The sequence below is a fragment of the Gouania willdenowi genome, chromosome 18 (genome assembly GCF_900634775.1).
Source record: "Gouania willdenowi chromosome 18, fGouWil2.1, whole genome shotgun sequence".
In the NCBI taxonomy this organism is placed as follows: domain Eukaryota; kingdom Metazoa; phylum Chordata; class Actinopteri; order Blenniiformes; family Gobiesocidae; genus Gouania; species Gouania willdenowi.
The window spans coordinates 28,005,775-28,027,117 of record NC_041061.1 but is presented as its reverse complement, the minus strand read 5'-3'; the positions used below and the strand labels follow the sequence as shown (position 1 = coordinate 28,027,117).

The following is a 21,343-nucleotide window of genomic DNA, read 5'->3' as shown; positions in this document are numbered from 1 at the left end:
ACACCAGTCCAAAATTGATGTAATGCACCAGAAATCTAGCCCCTAATCTACCAAATGCTTAGAACGAAGAAGATCTTATAACCAATAATAGAGTTTGCACCAGCAGTGGGAGCAGCGTGAGTAACAAGGAGCAACACAGGTTTGTTCATCATCTTTAAACATTGTTATTGTTATAACAGCCCAGCATTTGATTTTGGGTTACACACACACACACACACACACACACACACACACACACACACACACACACACACACACACACACACACACACACACACACACACACACACACAACATTTGCTACATAAAATAGAAACAACACAAAATAAAACAGCTTTAACACATCAACATTACAAACACAAAAGTAAATGATAATTTATTTTCATGTACTACAGTTACAGGATCCTAGAAACTGATAAAGATACACAACACACATGAACAAAGGCACACATTCCTGTGTAAGACTGACAGTTTATTACAGCCCAGATAGAGCGGAAACAGGAAGCACCAAACCACAGGCTGCAAATGTCCCTGAGACAACACCAGGCAAACACAACCCAGTACCAGTGATCAACACAACATCCAGCAATGCATCAAAGAACAGTGAATAATGTTCTATAGAATATCTAAAATATCATAAAATAATGGCGTCTTACTGTCCAAACTACGTCTAAGGAGTCGTAGAGGCCTGAAATGTTGTCCTGCAGGGCTGTCAGCTTCTTCTTCTCTCTCTCCTCTCTCCACAGGGCTTCCTGATTCACACAAAGTAGATAGAAAACAATGAAAGAAACATTTACAAAAATATATCACTGATGTATGGGGTGCCAATTCTAAAGTTGTGCATGTTAAATGAAACAGAAACTTTTTGTAATATTTAGCAAAAATAAAATGTTTTAAGCAGATTTACACCAATATTTGTGAAATTTGTTAGTATTGTTTTCTCGTAAAAAGATAATGTCAATCTAAATCTAAATGTCAAATATTGAATCTAAATCTAAATGTTAAGTCTAGAGATTACATTTAAATATACTTTTATTTTGGTGCTTTTGGTGAATTTGCATTTGAGCTATATATTTAGTTTCACCCATGACATTTCGGTTTAACATTTAGATTAGGATTTAACATTTGAAATTTACATTTAGATCCAAGATTGAGCTTTAGATGTACATTTAGATTTAAAATTATTTACAAATTTATAACAAATTTATAATATATATACATTTAGATTTAACATTGACATTATATCTTTAAAAGAAAAAACTATCACAAATTTTAAAAATTATTGCTGTAAATCTGGTCAAAAGTAAGTTTTTAAATGTGGTTTGTTGCTAAATGTTGCAAAAAGTTGCTGTTTATTTTAACATGCACAACTTTACAATCAGCACCACATAGAGATGTTGTCCTATGAAGGCATGGAGTGGTTTAAAGATGGGATGTCATCCCAGAGCAGTGTGTGAACAAACTGGTGACCAGCATGAGCTGATGTGAGGAATCAGGCTGTCAGAAACGTTTACAGAGAGAGTTGTAACAATAGAAGTTTAAAATGTTTGACTATCACGTGATTCATGTAGATTAATTATTTCACAGGAAGTTATTGGCGGGAAATTAGAATCAATTGATTCCTAGTGATATAACTGGGAATTTGTCATCAATAACGGCATTGATTTACAATATTTATACAGTACACCGTCATATGTATGTGTATATACAATATAGCTAGCTCGTACTCCAGAATTCATTCCTCATTTTTCTGCTGACACTCATCACTGTACAATCATATGTCCTAAAGTTATATTGAATTCATTCATTTAATTTACCAGAACAAAATAAATCAAGTTTTATTTATTTTATTAGTATTCTTTTTATTTATTTAGTATTTTCTCTTATTCCAGATCTTTGGATAAAATCAAATAAATAAAATTGAACCTTATGGTTAAGGCTGTGTTGCTAACTTTATCCAGTAACATTAGCATATCCTAGTCTGATCTGTTATCTGCTAATGATGCCTTAATCTACTAGTTTAGCCGAGGGTAATCCACCAATGTGCCTTAATGCACACGTTAATGGGTTTATATACAGTGATAATAATATCCAATATGATTATTTAAACATCTTACCGTTCAAAAGTCAATCACAGACTGTCTAATCTACTGTAGCTTCAATGCGCTACAATGATAAACTGATCACATCAGGGACTAAATGTGAGGCTCCATGAGCCGCCATTGCCGTAAAAAAAATTAACCATTGGAGTGAACGGAGTTGTTGCTACTCTATGGCTGTGTCCTAATGTTCCCTCCTATCTCCTTTCCTATCTCCTTTCCTATCCAGTGTTCCTTCACCCCCGGAAGTGTTTAAGTGGTGGCCATGATAAAGAGCGTCCAAGTTCTCTTTAAACTCAGGAAAAGAGGCTCAATGCTTCCTTTATAAACTCCTTTAGCCTAGGAAACACTGATACATCCTTTACCAAAGGAGACCACATAATGATGACCGACAATTCCTTGCACCGACAACATTTAAAGGGACACGCACACCCGAGCGCTGACAAGTAACAAAGATCATGTAAGTTACCAATGCAATAATATGAACAACTTTAAATAAATCATTTAAAACCCATATATTATTATATGTAGACATATTATCAGATTATAACTGACATAAAACAGACACTCTGTTTTTTATCCACATGATGTTTTATTCAACATAATTCATATTAGTGAGTAGAAGGTGAGTGTGATCAACCATTCTCAATGTAATGTTCTTTTAGTTTACCTTTAGTTCCTCGTAGCCATGGTAACCTCTTTTCCTTTTGTGGCAAGAGGGAGTTACTCTCCCTACCACAGGGGGGCAGTGCGGCCATTCAGTAATTAGTGCACTGCATATAAACGCACCCAGCTGGCCTCTTCTTCTGTCTCCCTCTTCCTCCTTCGCGGAGTTGACGTGTGTGTGTGCGGTTAATCTGACGCTGTGCCGGTGCGGAGCTGCGTGCATAGCAAGGTATGCATGAACTGTTTTGATCCTTGGGGCGCTGTGTTTACCCCGGTTTTCCTCCGTTGTAGTGGTGTGGATCTCGTGTGTGTGCGCAGTGCTAATCCTGCAGGTAGGGCGCTGGATTGTCTGCCTTATGGGGAACGGAGGATGGTCTGGAGAAGTTAATTTAAAACTCTTTTTCAGCCCTCCTTTGTGGAGTCTGAGCCGTATGTTTACCTCCTCCTGCAGCGCGATTACTCAACCTGACAGCCGGGTTGTAAGTTCAATTTCAGCCCAAACTTGTATTTGTTCTTTTAAGATTAGTTCTTGATTTATTGATATGTTTATTTTACAGTATGTGGTCATCAGCTGTCGGTTTCTGAGTCCACGCTGCTGTTTTGGTTCTCCTCGTTATCCCATTCACATCCCTGTGGCATTCTCCAATTGGTGTCTGTGGCTGCTGTGACTCTGTCCTTCTGTGCCTGGGACAGTAGCTGGCCTCCGCTGCTTAAAGCCGCAGATTCAACGTTTTATTATTTACTTTCATTATAATTTGTGTTTTCATAACCCAATGTGTTGAGTTTTTGACATATTTGTTTATTTGTATTTTCCATTTGTGCTGTTTTATGGTTTATTTTGGGTTGTGCTCATTTGTGTTTTTTTTGATGGTATGAGGGCTGCCATTTCTGTATTTTTGATGGTGTTTTCTTCTTGTTTGCCAGGTGCTGGGAGCCTGTAGGTGACAGCGGTTCCGTGGTGGTGGTTCCGTGTGTTTCACTTTGTCTGGTTGCTGTCTCACGGGTGTTGTTGAGTTTGGATCCTCCCCTTTGGTTACCGCTGTCGTGGTAAGCCCCAGCCCTGTCTCTTTCTTTTTCTTTGCAGGTCCTCGTACCATCTGGTTTCCTGTGTTTAGTTTGTTTTTATTCATTATTGTTAATAAAGTAGTTTTAATTGAGTGGAAACACGTTCTCTGCCTGTGGGTTTTGTTCTGAACGTTGTGCCTATTTTGTCAAGGGTTATATCCCGGGGGTGCAGGCCCCCAGGTGGCGTTGTCCTCCAGCATTGCTACACTTTGATTTACATTCAAACCTGTGATTTATGACATTATATCAGTGGAAAGTGTTAGAAATGAGCTTTTAGTTCATTTTAGAAAATGTGGAGTTTTTTCACCACGACAGACGTCACTAACCTTCACCACCATCAGATTATTACATCACCTAGTGGAAGTGTGTCTGATTGTCAAAACAAACTTGATGGCCTTTTCCTAACTCCTCTCCTAACACCTTTCCTTAACCCTGTGATGTCATCCACAGGGATAAGTGTGACAAAGTGGATGAAGGGATTCACACCATTGTCAGTTATTGTCATACAGTATATTATTTTTTATTTTTATTAATTTAGCTGTAACTTACTTTTGCTTTTATAACATTTGGAAACACTTAATATCCCGGGTTTGTTTGTATCAGCATTTAGTTATAGTTTACATCAAAGCATAGTAATTCAAAGCAACACACAGTTTATTTAAACATTTTTATTTAGTCTTTGTTTATTAACTATTCGTTTGTTTTTTCATGTATAACTAAATGTGTTTTGTGTTTAGTGAGCAGGATCATCATTCCCTGCATGGTCAGAGTTGGTGATGTCACCAGAGACATCTCTGGGCCATACCAACTGAAGGGATTTTTTCTTCTTTGGTTGTTATTTTCTTTGGTAACTTGTAAGGATTATTTATCAAGTATATTGACAACATTTCTTTATTTAAGTCATTTAGTTGTGTAAATGATTTAATGCAAATTTCAGAGTTTGGTTCCTTTGTTTTGTAGTTAAAGGAAGTGTGGGGTTGTCCCTTGAGTGGAAGTGATCCACCAACAGGTGCAGCTACTCATCTAATGAGTCATGCTTTAAAAGCCAGGAGAGTTTGGATGAAGGGAGAAGGGGAGGTCATGATGCTACAAATGTCTGCCTGCCAAGGAAAGATGATTGTGCTTTGACATGTCATTTTGGAGAACACGTGTTGCTTTTAAAGAAACACTGTATATAAAAGCACTAAAAAGGCAAAGAGGACTCCTGATGTTGTTTCCCTATCACCGTCCTTGACACTTTGGCCGGACTATTCTACAATAAGGAAAAGTGGATAGGAAAGGAGATAGGAGGGACTATTAGGATACGGCTCTGATCGTCTCCAGGCAGCCATTAGCAGGAAGCTGCTGCACTGAGGAAGCCATTTCCCCTGAAAATGATTATTTATATCTTGTATATGACATGCCATTGTAAATTTAAAGACACATGGTGCTAAAAATAATTGATTGTGTATTTAAAAAATATGTATTTAACAAAAAGAAAAATCCAAAACGCTGGCAGGCGGTGCCCTAGTGCCCTCTATTGGCCACTGTGTGTATGTTATTTGCAATGACCTGATGAAGGTTGTCGGACACAAAGCTTGGTGAATATAAAGAGTTGCTCAGATCTAAGTGTGCATTAAACCTGTTATTGTTTGTACTTTCATTTAATCTGAATCCCTTTTAAAAATAGTTAAAATTGTAGCAGTAGTCAACATTCATCTGTCCACTTTCACAACCCCTTTATTCTAAATCTTATCAGTGTTTATTATTGTATGAAATATGTTTCCCTACAGTTCAAGCCTTTGAATGCTACCTTATTAAAATGTTGTTGTGTTAACTTAAGTAGTGTTCTGCTTTTGTTTGGTCACTGATTTTTTAGTTCCTGTCAATTCCCTTTTAAAACTAATGACTTAAGCTGTACAGAACACCACAATGCTTTGATCTAAATCATTTATTTATACATGTTAACAAAACATTACCTACATGATTGACCTCCCTTACCCCACAGTACTCCTCTACTGCTATAGGCTCCAGGTCAAGCCCCCACCACACATCATCAGTCTGACTGGATGGTCTCAGAAGCCTTTTGGTGAGGTTTTCAGCAGAGCTTTCCCCCCTGGTGTGACAGACCTCTCTGAAGATGGTGGGGGTAATGCAGCACCTCCTTAGTTGGTGCCACTCAGCATTGGAACTCTGCTCTACTGTGATGTTCTCAGTTTGGTGTGATGTCACCAAAGATGTTTCAAGAGACGCCATATGATGGTGTTGATGTTCAGAGCAGACGAATGCACAGGTAGAGGGTCCCAGCCTAATCAGAGAGTGGCAGCTGTGGGGGAGGAGGGGCAACTGTATGTGGGCGGGGCCTGGGGACTGTCCTTGTTGGCAGCTGGTATGACAGCACACTTACCTCTTGCACCTGACCAAACATGGATTATACCAGAAGAACATCACTGGAGACGTCCATCATAGTGATCATGGAGCTTCATCAGCAGTGAGTCCATGATACACGTCCTGAACTTTCAGAGTAGAGATGTCTGGTAGAGTGTAGTTGATGTCTTTATATAAGTTACTTCTGTGAAAAACAACACACAAACAAGTCATGTCATAAATAAGAAACACGTGCAAAAGTATGTGTGAAGGCATACACATATGTATGTAACTAAATAAGTTTTGTGCTTGTGAGTGTGTGTGTGTGTGTGTGTGTGTGTGTGTGTGTCTGTGTGTGTCCATGGAAGTAAGTAAATGTGTACAAAGGTTGGGATGGTGGTACATACACATATTTGTAGTTACGTGTGTGTTTAAGCAGGTAAGTGTTTCTCTGTGTGTGTAAATGTGTAATGCTGCGTTTACACCAAACGCGTTTTTTGCGGCACACGCGAACAGATTACATGCAAAGTCAATGGTTTAGCGGCGAATTATTCGCCGGTGGGGCGGCGCGGACTGTTTCGCGCGTGGAAAGCGATGGTTGCTGCAAGCTCGCTCCCGATTTTCGTGATATTCGCCGTTCACTTGAGTTGAAAATATTGAACTCCAGCGGCTGTTTCACGTGCCGCGCAGGCGCGAAAGCCAATCAGAGTCCTTGTTGGCAATGACGTCAGGCAGGCAACACAGAAACCAGTATTTTCACCCGCTCAACCATTGAGAAGCTAATCGTGGCGGTGTGTGACCACCGGGAGCTGTATGACACGGCCTGTATTTTAGCCAGGACCAGGACCAGGAAGGATTTGGTGTGGAGGAGAATCAGCGAGGAGGTGGAGCAGCAGTTCTCTCTGTAGTTTTCATCTTTGAAAGTCGGCAGTGTACGAGGATAGCATTAGCTAATGATAGCATTATCCGCTAACACCAGCTTTTTTCACTGATGGTTTATGAGAGGAAAAAAAAGTCAGGAGAAGTGTAGTGGATCAGCTGCAGGAACATCCAAACGGTGGAAATACCGTGTGGTCATGTCCTTCGTCGACCCCTTTGTTTCACCGTGAGAGACAAGCAGCAACATGGGGCAGAGGGTTGAGGAAGACACGACCACAGGGTATGGTCAACCATCAGAGACTGGAGGTTTGTTTATCAGTGCAGACATATAGAAATATATACCAGGTTAATATTCAGGCCTTTATGTATCACAGGGCTTCTTCTCGTGGGGGGATCTAAATCTAGTATAATGATTTAAAATGTATAGTAATGTGTTTCATATATTGTGTTTGCTGTCACTCAGAGGTAAACAATCAGATGAGTGATGGAGAAGAAGAGGGAGGGGGACAGATGGTGCTCAGGGAGCAGGAGAAGATGCTGATAGTGATGGTAATGATGGTGATGATGATGCTGCAGCATCTCCTGCAGAAACAAGTGCAGCCAAACCATCTGATATAAACAGGACAGAAGTTGTTTTGCATTCTGTTATAAATAAAATGTATCTATAAATGCTTTGTATATTAGTGATGACAATGTTGATCATAACCTAATTTAATGTTTAATTAAAATATATCTATGATCTTATTTAAGTAACAGTGACTTGATAAGCTATTATTATATATATATATATATATATATATATATATATATATATATATATATATATATATATATATAATGTTTGTTTATTTTTAAGGAAAAAGAGCAAAGAAGAGGCCCAGCCAAGGCCTTCCAAGAGAGGTGGAGCAGCTTATCCTACAGACCTTCAGGAGACCTCCTCACCACCAGCTCTGACTGAGGATGAGATGTTTTTAAGAGGCTTGCTTCCTACCCTGCAAAAGGTGCCACCAGAATTTAGGGAACGTTAAATTTCAAACTTAGAAACTTCTTGATTATCATCCGGTAACACTAAATTTGGAAAATTTTAATTAGGTTTTTGATTGGGCTGGATGGGCGGCACTCTTTGCATGGCAGGAACCACATTGTGAATAGTTGTTTATACTAGTTTGTTTATTATGTAAGTATTATAATATTGAAGTAAATAGTTTGTTTAAAATTGAGGTATTATGTTAATGTAAATGGTGTTCTTTCAGAATTGTTGATTAAAAACACATTTTGAAGTGTACTTTTGCTTTCTGTTTAATTTCTATCAATGCATATTAACAGCAATGTGTACACCACATCAAAGTTATATATTTTGTTCATACAAGAATATATAGTTTCCTCATATTGATTCTCTGTGAGACCTTTAATGCCTTAAATTACTTTCAGAGGTGAGGTTTCTTGGATTATTTCTTTCTGGTTAAAAATGAAGCTGACACACATTTCTCTCCCTATTCTTCCATATTTATTATACACATGTTAATACAGTAGGAAGTTTGCTCTATAGAAGTATGTGGTTGGCTCTTAAAATAGTCGTTTTGGGTGTGCTGGTGTCTAGCCATGGAACGGCTCCTGCAGAGAAGTACGATGTGAAGACCTCTCGTCCATATCTGTTAGCTGTGGTCCTGAAGGAGTCACCTGTGGTCAGATACCTGCACAGTGAACAACATAGAAAAGCTCAGATCATTGATAATCAGATATATATAATGTGGGTGTGTGTACGTGTGCATAAAAGGTGGAGAGATTAGAGAGAGAACAGGCCTTATCTCCCAGAATGTGTTGCCAGATGACAATAATTAACAGTAGTAAATAACTAATGAAATATTAATAATATATGAGTTAAAAACAATAAATATTATTAATGAAACAAGCCTCATCTTCCAGAATAGGTCTCCAGAGGACAAAAAATAACAATAGTAAATAATTTATTATAATGATTGTAATATATTTATGATAAAGACAATAATAAAGCGGGCCTTATCTCCCAGAATAGGTATCTCCAGAAAACAATCATTTTAATAAGTATACTTTTATATTCCTTTGGGATTAATATAGTATCTATCTTTATTGTGTATTTGAGAGATGTGTCTGATGAATCATGGCATCTTCGGTTGCTTATGAAACTTACCGGAGACAGACAGACAGTTGTTCGGCTGCAGAGATGGAGCTCCGGTAGTTGGTATCCTGCCGGGACATCCGTGGGCCAATCCGACCCAGCAGGTTGTTGAATCGGGCGCTGGTCATCCACAGGTACCACTGGAAGCAGTCATCATCCAGGCGTAGCTCCTGAAGCAGGCAGTGAAGCTCACCGAGTTGGATGTGGCGCTGGTTAACCTGGTGAAGCCAGGAAAGCCGACGTTTCTTCCCCTTCTGAGGGTAAGGAGCAGTGAAATGATGGGGGTCCTCCATAGTTGATGGTGGAAACAAACAGAGCCTGGTTGTCGCCTTTTTGGGAGTCTGGTGGGCGGAGCTTCGCTTCAGACGTGAATATGAAGCAAATAGGGAAACATTTTTTAATCCCGCGAATCCTGCGGAAGGTTCCGGGCGACAGACGTGAACGGTCCCGCAGAAAACGCGTTTGGTGTAAACGCAGCATTACACAAATCATCATTTTCAGAGCAAAAAGCTGAGAACATCCTTTTCTAAAAAAAAAAACCCTGTCAGTGACTTTAAAGCTATTTTTTTTTTTGCTTTAGTGCCAACTCTAACATCTGAACATTGTTTCCTTATATAAAAAAAAAACAAAAAACAAAAAAACACTGCGACAGGGCTTTTGATGGCAAAATTATTATTATTTATCTATCTGGGCCAGAGTTTAATTGATTTCTTACTGTATTTTGGCGTTCCTCCAACTTTCTCTCCCGTCAGTCTGCACACACGCAACTTCCTCTTCCTCCCGGACATGCAGAGTGGCATTGCATTCCCCGTTGTTTTTATGGTTTTATCTCACCATCGCCACACTATCCATGAGTTCCACACATGGTCGAGTGTGTGCTGCTGTGCACTGCTGGGAATGTCAACTCTCGTATGGAGCGCCATTTTCTGTCTCATAAATGCTTTTCCTCCTCTCCCTCTGAGCTCTGCTGAGCACGGATGATCTCTCATCCAAAGGTGCGCTGCTACCTCCTAGATGTCACCTATTATTTTGCTACCCCCCTCCTCCTCCCGACACGCATCGATGACCCGTTTGGCCCTGTTAGTTGATGGTTTTATTTCACCATCGCAACATTATCAATAATCCCCTCAGGTCCACACATGTTCTGTGTTAGTATATGGAGCTGTGAGTTACTGGATATGTCACAATATCACTCTGTAGCGCCATAATCTCACTCTTACCTGCTTCTTCCTGCTTTGCTGGGTAGCATCAGTGGCTAATCTCTCATCTAAAGGTGCACTGCTGCCATCTTCAGGGCACAGTTGGTCACTACAACACCCCACAGCTTAGATATTGATGAGGGACCTCCGCCAGGGTGTTTTCTAGTAATCCCCGTGAAAAAAACGCAAATGACGAGTTATCTTGTCAATGGCACTGAGTGAGTTAATGTCTGTGTTCAACCACCTTCAGCAAGAGTGGAGGTCCCCGCTTTCTGGAACCTTTATCTTGGCGGTCGCGGTGTGAAAAAGTTGAAAACAACTGATCTAAAGAACAAGTCACCAACCTTTGTGAAACATGGAGCTACTTTAAAAATAGTGAATAATCCAAAGGGCTACCAGTGAGATAAACACTTCTTAAACACCAAAACTTCACGGTTTCTCTTTAATTAAAGGGTAAGATATTAAGGAATAGTAGCAGTGACTTAAAAAAAGAACACTAAGAACACTTTTTTTTTAACTAATGCAAATGTTTTATTTTCACCTCATTTTTTTTCCTGCATTTTTATTTGAACTATTACACAAAGTTTACAAAGGGTGGCATACAACTTCATCCTTTTTAAAAAAAATAAAACTCAGAGAGAAATAAAAAAAAAAAAAAACTGTTAAACTCAATTCAAATTAAGTAAACCTGGATAAACAGAGAATACTTCTTTGAGGTTCAATCACCCTCTTTTACATGTAGGTTTCAAAAGTAATATGACAAAAAACAAAAGAAAAAGAAAAGTGTACATAGTTTTATATACTGTATCAACATTTATACCCACATACAACACTTAAAAATAAAATGTACCACAGTTATACTCAACACAATTACAAATTAAACTTAAATTGACTCACACAAACTCCTTAGATAACCTGATCATCTAATTTTCATTACATTTCATAGAAAAATCATCATGTTCCTATTTTACTAACCACTAACACCTTTTAACTGATCATAAAACATGTAACATGTTTGTACAATGAATATTTTTGTAAAATGTTTTTTTTTAATCCACTTTTATTTCATCACAATCCAAACACCAAATGTGAAACTTCTTTAATAAAATGTTTCCTCCCACTGTTGAGAAACACACATGTTAGGTTGGATGGAGTGCGTAACCAACCTGGAGAAGTGAATGGTTGCAGAGAACCATTGAATCTATTGTTGGTGAGACTTCATCATGACACTGATCATTCACTTTGATTGACAGGACAGATGATCAGAGGTGCTGAGTTTTTACCACCATGGCTTAAACAGGGACTAAAGAATGGGTGTAGTTTATGAGTGAAGCAGCAGTGAGTGAAGGAGTAGATCAGAGCTGCTGCATCTACATCATAAAAGGAGACCACACCCTCCTCATAGTCCACAAACACACCCACCTTCTCAGGAACACACTTCAGATGAAGAATGACTGAAGGATCTTCACATGCTTTATACACATTTCCATATCTGAGTGCCACAGTCCAGTAGCCATTCTTAGGACACAGAGTGATCTTTCCTTTCCTGTTGATGGATTCTTTAGCCACTCCAAAATCCCAGTCAGTTTTTCCTTTAACCTGAACCTCAAAGTAAAATCTGCCTGAACTGAAACTCTGCTTCCCTAAAACACAGACACAAGGATAAAATCTCTCTTTGTTGTCTGGAAGTTTCTTCCTCACTGCATTGCAGTAAACTTGTTTTCCATCATCAGACAGGATGAGATCATGATGAGCTGTAAGAAGATCAAGAGTCACATCTACTGCAAACTGCTGCATCTTCTTCATCTCAAACTTCTTCATCATCTCGTCACTGAGTGTGTCCTCCAGCTGAGTCACAGCTCCCAGCACAGTCTCCTCACATGATGGTGGAGGGACCATGACCTCTGTCCAGTCCTTGGTGGCTGGAGGCGCTTTCAGGGAGCAGAAGTGTTGGAGGAGGTGGTTTTCAGAGTGGGAGAGCTGCTCCACCTCAGAGCTTCTCTTCATCAGCTCAAAGATTTCCTCCTCCAGCTCTTTTATCAAGCCTTCAGTTTCCATCAGCTCCTTCTGGCCTCTCTGATCAAGCTCCATCAGAGCAGTGAACACCTCCACACCTTCAGCTTTCTCTCTGTCTGCAGTAGCCTTCCTGATCCTCACTGACTCTCTGATCTCCTCCAGCCTCTCCCGTTTCTTCTGGATCATCTGCTGAAGATAAACTTTCTTGTCTTCAAACAGATCTTCTCCCAGAGGGACTAACTGGTGATTCCTGTGCTCCAAAAGAGAACACATCAAGCAGACACGTGTCTGATCGCTCTGACAGAACAGCTCCAGAGGTTTGCTATGCTTTGGACACATCCTGGTTTCCAGGTTCTCCATAGGCTCCACCAGCTGATGTCTTCTCAGGCCTGATGCTGTCAGATGAGGCTTCAGGTGAGTCTCACAGTAGGAGAACACACAGTCCAGGCAGGACTTCAGGGCCTTTACTTTGGTTCCAGTGCAGACGTCACACGAAACTTCTCCTGGTGCTGCTGCTTTCTGCTCAGATTCACGTCTGAAATGAGAAACCATCTCACGCATCATAATATTGACCTTCAGCTGAGGTTTAGTGCTGAACACCTGATTACACATGGGACACTTGCTGGTGGTTCTGGTGTCCCAGTATGTGCTGATGCATGTTTTGCAGAAGTTGTGTCCACATGGTGTGGTGACTGGATCAGTGAGCACCTCCAGACAGATGGAGCACAGGAAGGGATGTTCAGACGTCCCACTGCAGGCAGGAGACATGTCCACAAACTGAGGGACAGAGACAAGCAGCACATTAACAGGACACTCTCATTGTTGTGGAACGTTCCTTTACTAATGTTTCTGAGTCCATCTCACTGAGATCACCTCTAGTATTTAGCATTGAATCAGTCATGTAGTAATGTGGACAGTCGGCTGTGCCTCAGCAGCTGAATGTAAAAGTGCAATAGTTCCAATGTTTAAGGTTCAAATTAGTTCTCAGGTTCTCTCATATTAACACTGGAATTTTTCAAAATTATAGGTTAGTTTTTTGTGTACTTTATTTTAATGTACAATCTTGTTTTCTTTAAAATAACCAATATATTGTGTAATAACAGACTAAAGTTTAACATAGCACAAACCTTTAAAATCTGCATGGACCACACACTACATTTCTCACTGATTTTGTTTGGGAAAACAAATGAAATTAATTATCTGCCTCAAATGTAACTTATAAATACAGGTAATTTCTGTGCAATTTGTGATTGAAATTCTCAAGTTCAGATTAATCGTAATTATTTAGTCAGATTTGCAATTGATTGGTTATTTTTTTAATCCATTCAAGGCTAATTTATATTAAAAAAATAAGTTTCCCATGAGCAGTAGAGACCTTTCTTAGGTGATATCACACATCACATGACTTTTAGTGGTGGGTGGTAGATGATGGAAACCAATGGCAAACTTTTTACACATTTAATCTCTAACCTGGAAAATGGTTAGAAATATCTGCACTTCAATCCTGTTTTTTTTTTCAAAATGAACATTACATTTATCTCAAACCTCATTTGGACTCGGTAGAATGAAAGTTCAAGATATGGAAATTGTCACGTCACCAAGTCTAAACTTTAGTTCGTTATTTTCAATGTTCCTCAAATAAAGATATCTATGTAGTTGTAGATATCTGAGAAGATGTTTGGACTTGGCAGAAGTAGAAAGTTGTTATTCTGTTTGTATTTTATTCATTTTTATATTCACTAGTCACATTTTCTTAGATGCAATTGCCGTTTGCTTAAAAGCAAAAGTGTTGATTGTCTAAAAAAGGAAACAAATGGTTCATTCATTCCTAAGTCAAATATGTTAGTTTTTAATGTATAATTATAATTTCACTTTAACTAAAAAAATATGTTAATCTATGGAATTTTCAGTAGAATACTGGACTACAAAAATATTCAACCTCGACAGCACAGAAACATATTGTATACAATTATCTATAACATGTTGTTAGACGTGAATCCCTGTTTTAAATGTTAACAAAGTGAGTTTAATGCTAAAAACAGCTAGAAAACCGTCACTTACCTTTGACATTGGACGTCCCATAATTAAGCCCTTCAATGTTAAAAGCAGCAGAGCAGCAATCCGTCACTTCCTTTCAGCAGCTCAATTCCAACTTTTCCTCAATTGACAATCTATATCTTGGGATAAAACAAAATAATGACATCACATGTTAAATGTGTCACATTAAAATGAATAAATACTTGTTCCTGTTGATTTGAGGCCAGTGAAATATGGGCCTGTCATAATACGTAATAATAATAATAATATGTAGCTTTACATGCAGTGAGACATTCCATTATAGTTTCCGATGTATATATTATTTGCCGCTAACACACATATACACACACACAGACAGACAAGCACACACACATAAGTTACTTTGAAACAGTGTACCTTACAGATGGGCGGAACAGAGTAATTCCAGAATCGGAATCCACAACAGTCAGTTTAGATGCACAGACCGGAAGCGATCCTCTTAGTGCTCTATATAGTGCAGTACTGGGTGCAAGACGGTGATCAAAGACAGAAAAGGCTCATTCACAGTGATGATCTCATCAGTTCTAACTCCACAGTGATTATGTCATCAGCTCTACAGTGATTGGCTCTTGCGTGCACGTGACTCTGTTGGCTCTGCTCCCCGGACAATTTTATGAAATAATTTACGAACGGTATCATTGCAATCAAAACAAATCTGACGTCGCACACCTTTGAACCAAGCAGCAGCCATGTTGAATTCTCATGGCACCCTCATATATGTTGATGACATATTATTGAGAAACACAAATTTTGCAAACCACAGGAGTGAAATTGATCATGTACTGACCTGCGGCGGTGCCAAAATCTCACTGTTCAAGTGTCAATGTCACCGCACAAGAGTGAACTATGTCAGTCTCCAAGTCGGTAGTAAGGGTGTAGAACCACAGGCACAACACATCCAGGGTCTTCAGAACCTCAAGGTTCCCCAGCATGTCTTAGACTTAAGAATCTTCCTTGGTATCTGAAACTACTCCAGGCAATTCACTGACAATTACACCATTTTAGCAAAGCCTCTTTACACATTCCTAAAGAAGGATCTCCCTTTCACTTGGGGTGAGCCCCAACAACACGCTATGCAGGCTTTAATTAATATGCTAACGAAGTTTCTGTGCTGCTACCTCTACTGTCTACCCTGACCACAACAAGGAATTCCATCTGGAAGTGGGCTTTTCAGCACACTGCCTCATGGTCGGTCTTTACCAGATACATGACACGGACAGACGAGTGGTTGCTTACGCAAGCAAAATCCTCGCCGAACCCGAACTCAAATACAGTACAAAAAGCTCTCTTTGCTACAGTATGGGCTCTGAAACATTTCTTCAACTATGTTGGAGGTCAAAAGGTCATTGTGGTGTTCTTCAACAGCCAGCACCCAAAAGATGGCGTGGTTACAAATGCTCGGGTTGCATCTTGGATGATGACCCTGCAAAACTTTGACCTTGACGTTCATTATGGACAAAACCACAAGACGCCGTTAAGGATGGATTTGGCTGCATGCCAACTCTACCCCAGTGACTCCTCTGCTCAGGCCGCATCAGCTAGCACTCAACCCTGTATCACACACCTGCTTCTGATCCCAGCCGACCCTCTGTCTGACGTCCCCTCAAATCATAATTTCTTTTATCCTAGCATATGTGCAGACATGGTGACAGCTTTGGTTGATGGATGCTCTTTCCACCAAAACCCCCAGGTACTCGCTGGGGCTGGTCTAGTCTGGGTCAACAACGTCCCCAGCGAACCAATGATGTTCAAATTAGGCAAACAAATGTCTCAGTTTGCAGAAGTACCCAGCATCCTCATTACCCTGCAACATGCCGCTGACCATGGCCTCAGAAACTTGGTCATCTGCACTGACTCCAGCTTTGTGTGCCATCTACCTGTGTGGAAGGCCAATGGTTTTGTGACTTCAGGACATAAACCCATTCAACACAAAGACCTTTTCATTGCATTTGACGACTTAGTGTTAAAACACAAAATCTAGGTGTACTGGAAAAAGGTCAAGGGCCATGCAAAGGTCCCCAGTTTAGATCGGGACCTCAACAAGAAAGCTAATGGCCTCACCAAACAGGCGACACTATCAGTGACTCAGGGACACCCTGGTCCTTTGACCCACCCCAGCACACTGAGCCCCACCCAGTTTCAGTAAAAGCTATTACATGCTCTCGTGCCGAAACCTCAAGGTCCTCTCAGGTCACTGCATCGGTAAACCCCACTTTCACTGACAATGTCCTGATAACGTTTCAAGGCCAAGACCCCGCGATCTTCTTGATGATTCACCTCATGGGGGACAATACACCGGACAATCCCTTCTCCTCTGACTTTTTGCCTCCACACTTAACCTCGACCATCTGTTCACTGTCCATTGCTCATCACGGATAGTCAAGGGCATCTTGGTCCATGTTTCTGCGGACTCACAAACGCATGCATTTGTCGTCCCGCAAAACCAAAGAGGGCTGATATTGGCACATGCCTATGACGTGCCCTGCGCCGGACACAGAGGAGTCAAGGCCATAATCACAGCTCCGCAACAGATAACACACTGGCCACACATGGAAAAGGACATTACAGACTCCATAAAAGGATGTCTAGTCTGTTGTCAGTTCCAACCCAATACACCGAGCGCCTTTACAAAAGACTTTTCCCTGGTTCGATCTCCAAATCGATTGGGTCAAACCCTTAACTAAGTCCACCAGAGGAAGCAAATATTTCCTCACCCTGACATGCGCATTCCCAAAAAGTTTGAGGTTCTACCGGCACCAAAAGATACTGCAATGATGACAAAATTTCTGCTAGTCAAACACATCTTTTCAAGGTTTGGCTTACAAACCCGCATCAGCTCTGACAGAGGAACTTATTTCACCGCTGAAACGATGAAACAACTCTGGCAGATCCTTGAGGTCAAAGATAACTTTCACATTAGCTACCACCCCTAGTCCTCTGGATAGGTGGAACGGTCCAACCACACGGTGGTAGGAATCTTAAAGAAATGTGTCTCTGCCAACCAAAAGGACTGGGATGTCAAACTTCCCCTAGTCCTAATGGTAATCAAGGCAATGCCCAACAAATCAACCGGCGTGCCACCTTTTGAAATGATGACGGGCAGGCAAATGACTCTACCCACACACCTCCTATACCAACCAGGACAAGCTAACTTTGCTACCACGTACACCACTCACTAATAGATGATCGATCCTGAGAACCACCTCCGAGCTACGTTTGCCTTTGCTCAAAAACACCCTAAAGAGAGCACAAAGTGTCATAAAGCCTACTACGACCAAAAAGCCTCACAGGAGGAACTACAGGTGGGAGACCGAGTCTAATATTACAGTTTCGTTTTCTACAGAACAACAAAACCAACAGACTAGCCATCAACCGCAAGCTGAATAAACCCTACGAGCCGAGATATGGCATTCCTAATTAGCGAACCAGTCATCGCGGTCAATAACCACCTCAAGGATATTGTAAACTAGAAACTAGGACTGGAACCCACTACAAAAGCCCTATCCAACCTCTAATATACATGTGGTTTACGCCAAACATGGCCCGAGTCATTGTAATTATTCTCTGTCACATACTGTATAGTTACCTTCTGCACCTCCGCTCTATGCCTTAGACACACCAGGAAAGTACAACACCAAATCAATCGATACTTCGATCGCATATTCAAACGCAACCGACCCAGATCCGAGGGTGCACTATGCTATAATAGGGGAAATTCCAATTACATCACAGAGAAAACAACAACATATATTGAATATTGCCATTCTGGTTTTATACATCAAAGCATCATCTCAAGGCAATGGCAAAATATTGATATATATATATATCATATATCATGACATAGTTTGAAAATATTGAGACATTTAAAAAAGGCCATATCGCCCCGCCTATTTGCCGCAAAAAATATGTCGACTTAAATGTTTCGTATTGATGCATCCTCCCAAACATAAAAATTGTCCCACACCAGTCCAAAATTGATGTAATGCACCGGAAATATAGCCCCTAATCTACCAAATGCTTAGAACGAAGAAGATCTTATAACCAATAATAGAGTTTGCACCAGCAGTGGGAGCAGCGTGAGTAACAAGGAGCAACACAGGTTTGTTCATCATCTTTAAACATTGTTATTGTCATAACAGCCCAGCATTTGATTTTGGGTTACACACACACACACACACACACACACACACACACACACACACACACACACACACACACACACACACACACACACACACGCACACACACACGTCACTCAGTCACATTAAGGAAGGTTGTGGTCATTATACGGGGTGGATTAAGGAATGAATAAAGGATTGTTTTATCCCGTTCTTCTCCTTGTTATTATCACATTATAAAAAAAGTTTGAAAATAGCAGGATTTCGTGCTGGCCTCGAACGGTCTCGAGGGAAAATCCCGAGTCCGGGCAGCCCGAGTCCGAGACAACACCGAGTCAAAATGCTTCAGAGTCTGAGACGAGACCGAGACCTTTAAAATTTGGTCTCGAGACAAAGACCGGTCTCAACAACTACATCACTAGTTAACAGATCATCTGGACTGGTAATTACAAACTTCATCTATGGTCTAGTAAACCCAGCAGCATCTGAACCTGATGTGTGGAATGTCCACTACATTCTACTGGGGATTCATCAAGCTGTATGTTCCTCTGCTTCAGCAGCTTCAGCAGCTCCGTTAGTGGGTTGCGAAGGGGGAAAAACACAAGAAAAAGAGCGGCTGCACTAAGGAGCCTCCTACCAGCCCGACCAGAGCAGTGGAGGGTCAGTTTATTCGGTCCAGGCAGAATCTTCAGCTTAGTGCCCAGACTAGGCTCTAGCTCACCATCAACTGGCCTATATGACAAACAGGTCCAATTAAATATCCAGTGTGGTACACACATTAAGAAACAGTCAAAAATACTGGCGCTCCATAACACAAGCTGCATTATATTTAGCAGTATTTCAATAATCAAATATTGTACAATATAATTGGTTAATGGTAAATAAATATTATTCAGGTAATTATAATATTTGTTATATTAATCAACTGGACTGCATTAAAGTGCATCGATAACAAGGAATCTGGTTTAAAGTGCTCAAAGTGCATTCACTCTCATCAACACAGCCATGAGAATAAACTATAAATCCAACGTTTCAGTCAATAGATCATAATTAGAAAAACAAGGCATACAAGATGTTATTAAAAGTGCCAACCAAAGGTATTCAGCATTCAGCCACAGCTGTGTTTATACAGTGATTTGGACGCACTCTCACATGACGGCGCTACGTATTGCCGTGATGTGATGACGTAAAGTGATGACGTAAATATGCAATATTTTATATAAAAGGAAGGAAAATTAATAAATTAATTAATATTAAAGGGTTTTCCCACCTGGGTTACATCAGACTGGCCCAGGATCGAAACCTATTATTATAAAAATCATGTTCTAACCTTACATGTTGAGTCTACAATAGCATGCTGTTCTGTAAAGTCTTGTATTTCAGTGGATTGTTCTAAAATATTTCAATTCAGTATGAGGTAAACTCAGTGCATGACACCGACCCTTGCAGCCCAATCATTAGACCGGCCCACCGGGAATTGTCCCGGTCCTCCCGATTAGCCACTCTGGACCTGGCAGAGAAGCTCATTCATCATATGGTCCTTTTATTTGGGAAGAGGTTCCACAGCAGTGGTATCATAGTTTAGCAGAGCCAGCAGGGACCAGGGCCAGAAGAACCCTGAACAGAAGCAGCACCGGGAGCAGCCCGCCCAGGGACGTCGACCACATCCCCAGCCTCCTAGGGCACCAAGGGGACGTTGCTAGTCGCCCCGACTCAGCCGCCCAGAGCACCCCAGATCACCTTTTATTGATGCCGCCCGCGCAATGGAAAAAAAGCCAGACCACATGACCTTTTTGTTTCAGAGTTCAGAATGGACAAGAGAAAAGGACACACAAAAATCAAAAAATGGGCCAATATTGGTTTGTTTAATGTTTTATGATTAAAACGGTAAAACGGTTTTCTCGTTTTTTTGTTTGAAAAGGAGAGGAAGAGGAACCATTCTTTTATTTTGGTTCACAGATGAATTAGGAATTATTCAATAATACCCAGACCCACGTCCATTATTCAATTTTAACTGGTTTTTCTTTTTTGTACCACGAGCGAGCAACTATTCACTCTGGAAGTAAACATTATGTCACCAGAGAGCGGCAAGAAGTAGTTCGCCCTCAAACATGAACATGGACAGCGTTAGGTTCCTGCTTTTTTGTGCGGGTAAACGTATTATTCTACAGGAGGGGGATATGTCTGTGGAAAATATTTGCAGAGCAGAGTATTTCAGGTACAATAATTCAGTTACAACAATAGCTAGCTGGAGTTACAAGTACAATGTTCATATACTGTACTCAGGCTAATTTTTGTTACAATTTTCCTACCCAAATAAGTAGGTCCGTCACAGTAGTCTGTACATTATGATGCAAACAGAGCCTTTCTGCCTGAGCCAACGGGACATTTTTCCACCTTGTATGTCTAATCGTGGCCATTACAAGGTCCACGGAGAGCCAGAGCAAAGTCAGTCACCTGCAGGCAGAGCACCAGCACCTTCACCCACTGCTGCTGTCCCTTTGAGCTTCATGGACTGAGAATCATCTTCTATACAACATTCTACAGTTGTTTTGTTTGGAAGAGACAAAATGTATCGTTAGCCTCTCTGGTAGCTAGCCTGATGCTAACGTGTGTGTGCACACGATTGTTTGTGTGTGTGTGTGTGCGTGTGTGTGTATATGAGTGCGCCCACGAGTGTTTGCGTGTTTGTGTGTGCGTGCGTGTGAGTGTTTGTGTGTG

The 21,343-nt window shown here is 40.6% G+C and overlaps 3 protein-coding genes across 5 annotated transcripts in view; all 3 read right to left on the bottom strand.

Moving 5' to 3' along the window:
* The window catches only part of LOC114480392 (NLR family CARD domain-containing protein 3-like), a gene marked incomplete at its 3' end in the record, with an annotated part of 182,964 nt that overhangs the window by 114,241 nt on the left and 47,380 nt on the right, over positions 1–21,343 (bottom strand). The gene's annotated exons all lie outside the window — the stretch shown is intronic.
* Positions 11,557–14,969, bottom strand: LOC114480400 (E3 ubiquitin-protein ligase TRIM21-like). Of its 3 annotated transcripts, none has more exons than XM_028474522.1 (3): positions 14,862–14,969; positions 14,490–14,605; positions 11,557–13,205 (listed from the first exon to the last, which is right to left on the bottom strand). In XM_028474522.1, the coding sequence occupies exons 2-3, from the start codon at positions 14,508–14,510 to the stop codon at positions 11,646–11,648; spliced, it is 1,581 nt and encodes a 526-aa protein (XP_028330323.1). In that variant the 5' UTR covers positions 14,511–14,605; positions 14,862–14,969; the 3' UTR covers positions 11,557–11,645. The 3 variants fall into 3 exon arrangements, with proteins under 3 accessions (XP_028330323.1, XP_028330325.1, XP_028330324.1); XM_028474524.1 differs by having other exon boundaries at positions 14,490–14,599; positions 14,862–14,958; XM_028474523.1 differs by having other exon boundaries at positions 14,867–14,943.
* LOC114480187 (NLR family CARD domain-containing protein 3-like) overlaps positions 16,916–21,343 on the bottom strand; it is a 46,832-nt gene continuing 42,404 nt past the window's right edge. Inside the window, exon 11 of the mRNA XM_028474082.1 lies at positions 16,916–17,043. Within this exon, the coding sequence (XP_028329883.1) occupies positions 16,916–17,043 (128 nt within the window). The remainder of the gene's footprint in view (positions 17,044–21,343) is intronic.

Coding starts and splice junctions, on each gene's coding strand:
- LOC114480400 (XM_028474522.1), bottom strand. CDS start 14,510: ATGGGACGTCCAATGTCAAAG. Junction 13,206..14,489: donor TGGGACGTCCAATGTCAAAG/GTAAGTGACGGT, acceptor TCTGTCCCTCAG/TTTGTGGACATGTCTCCTGC.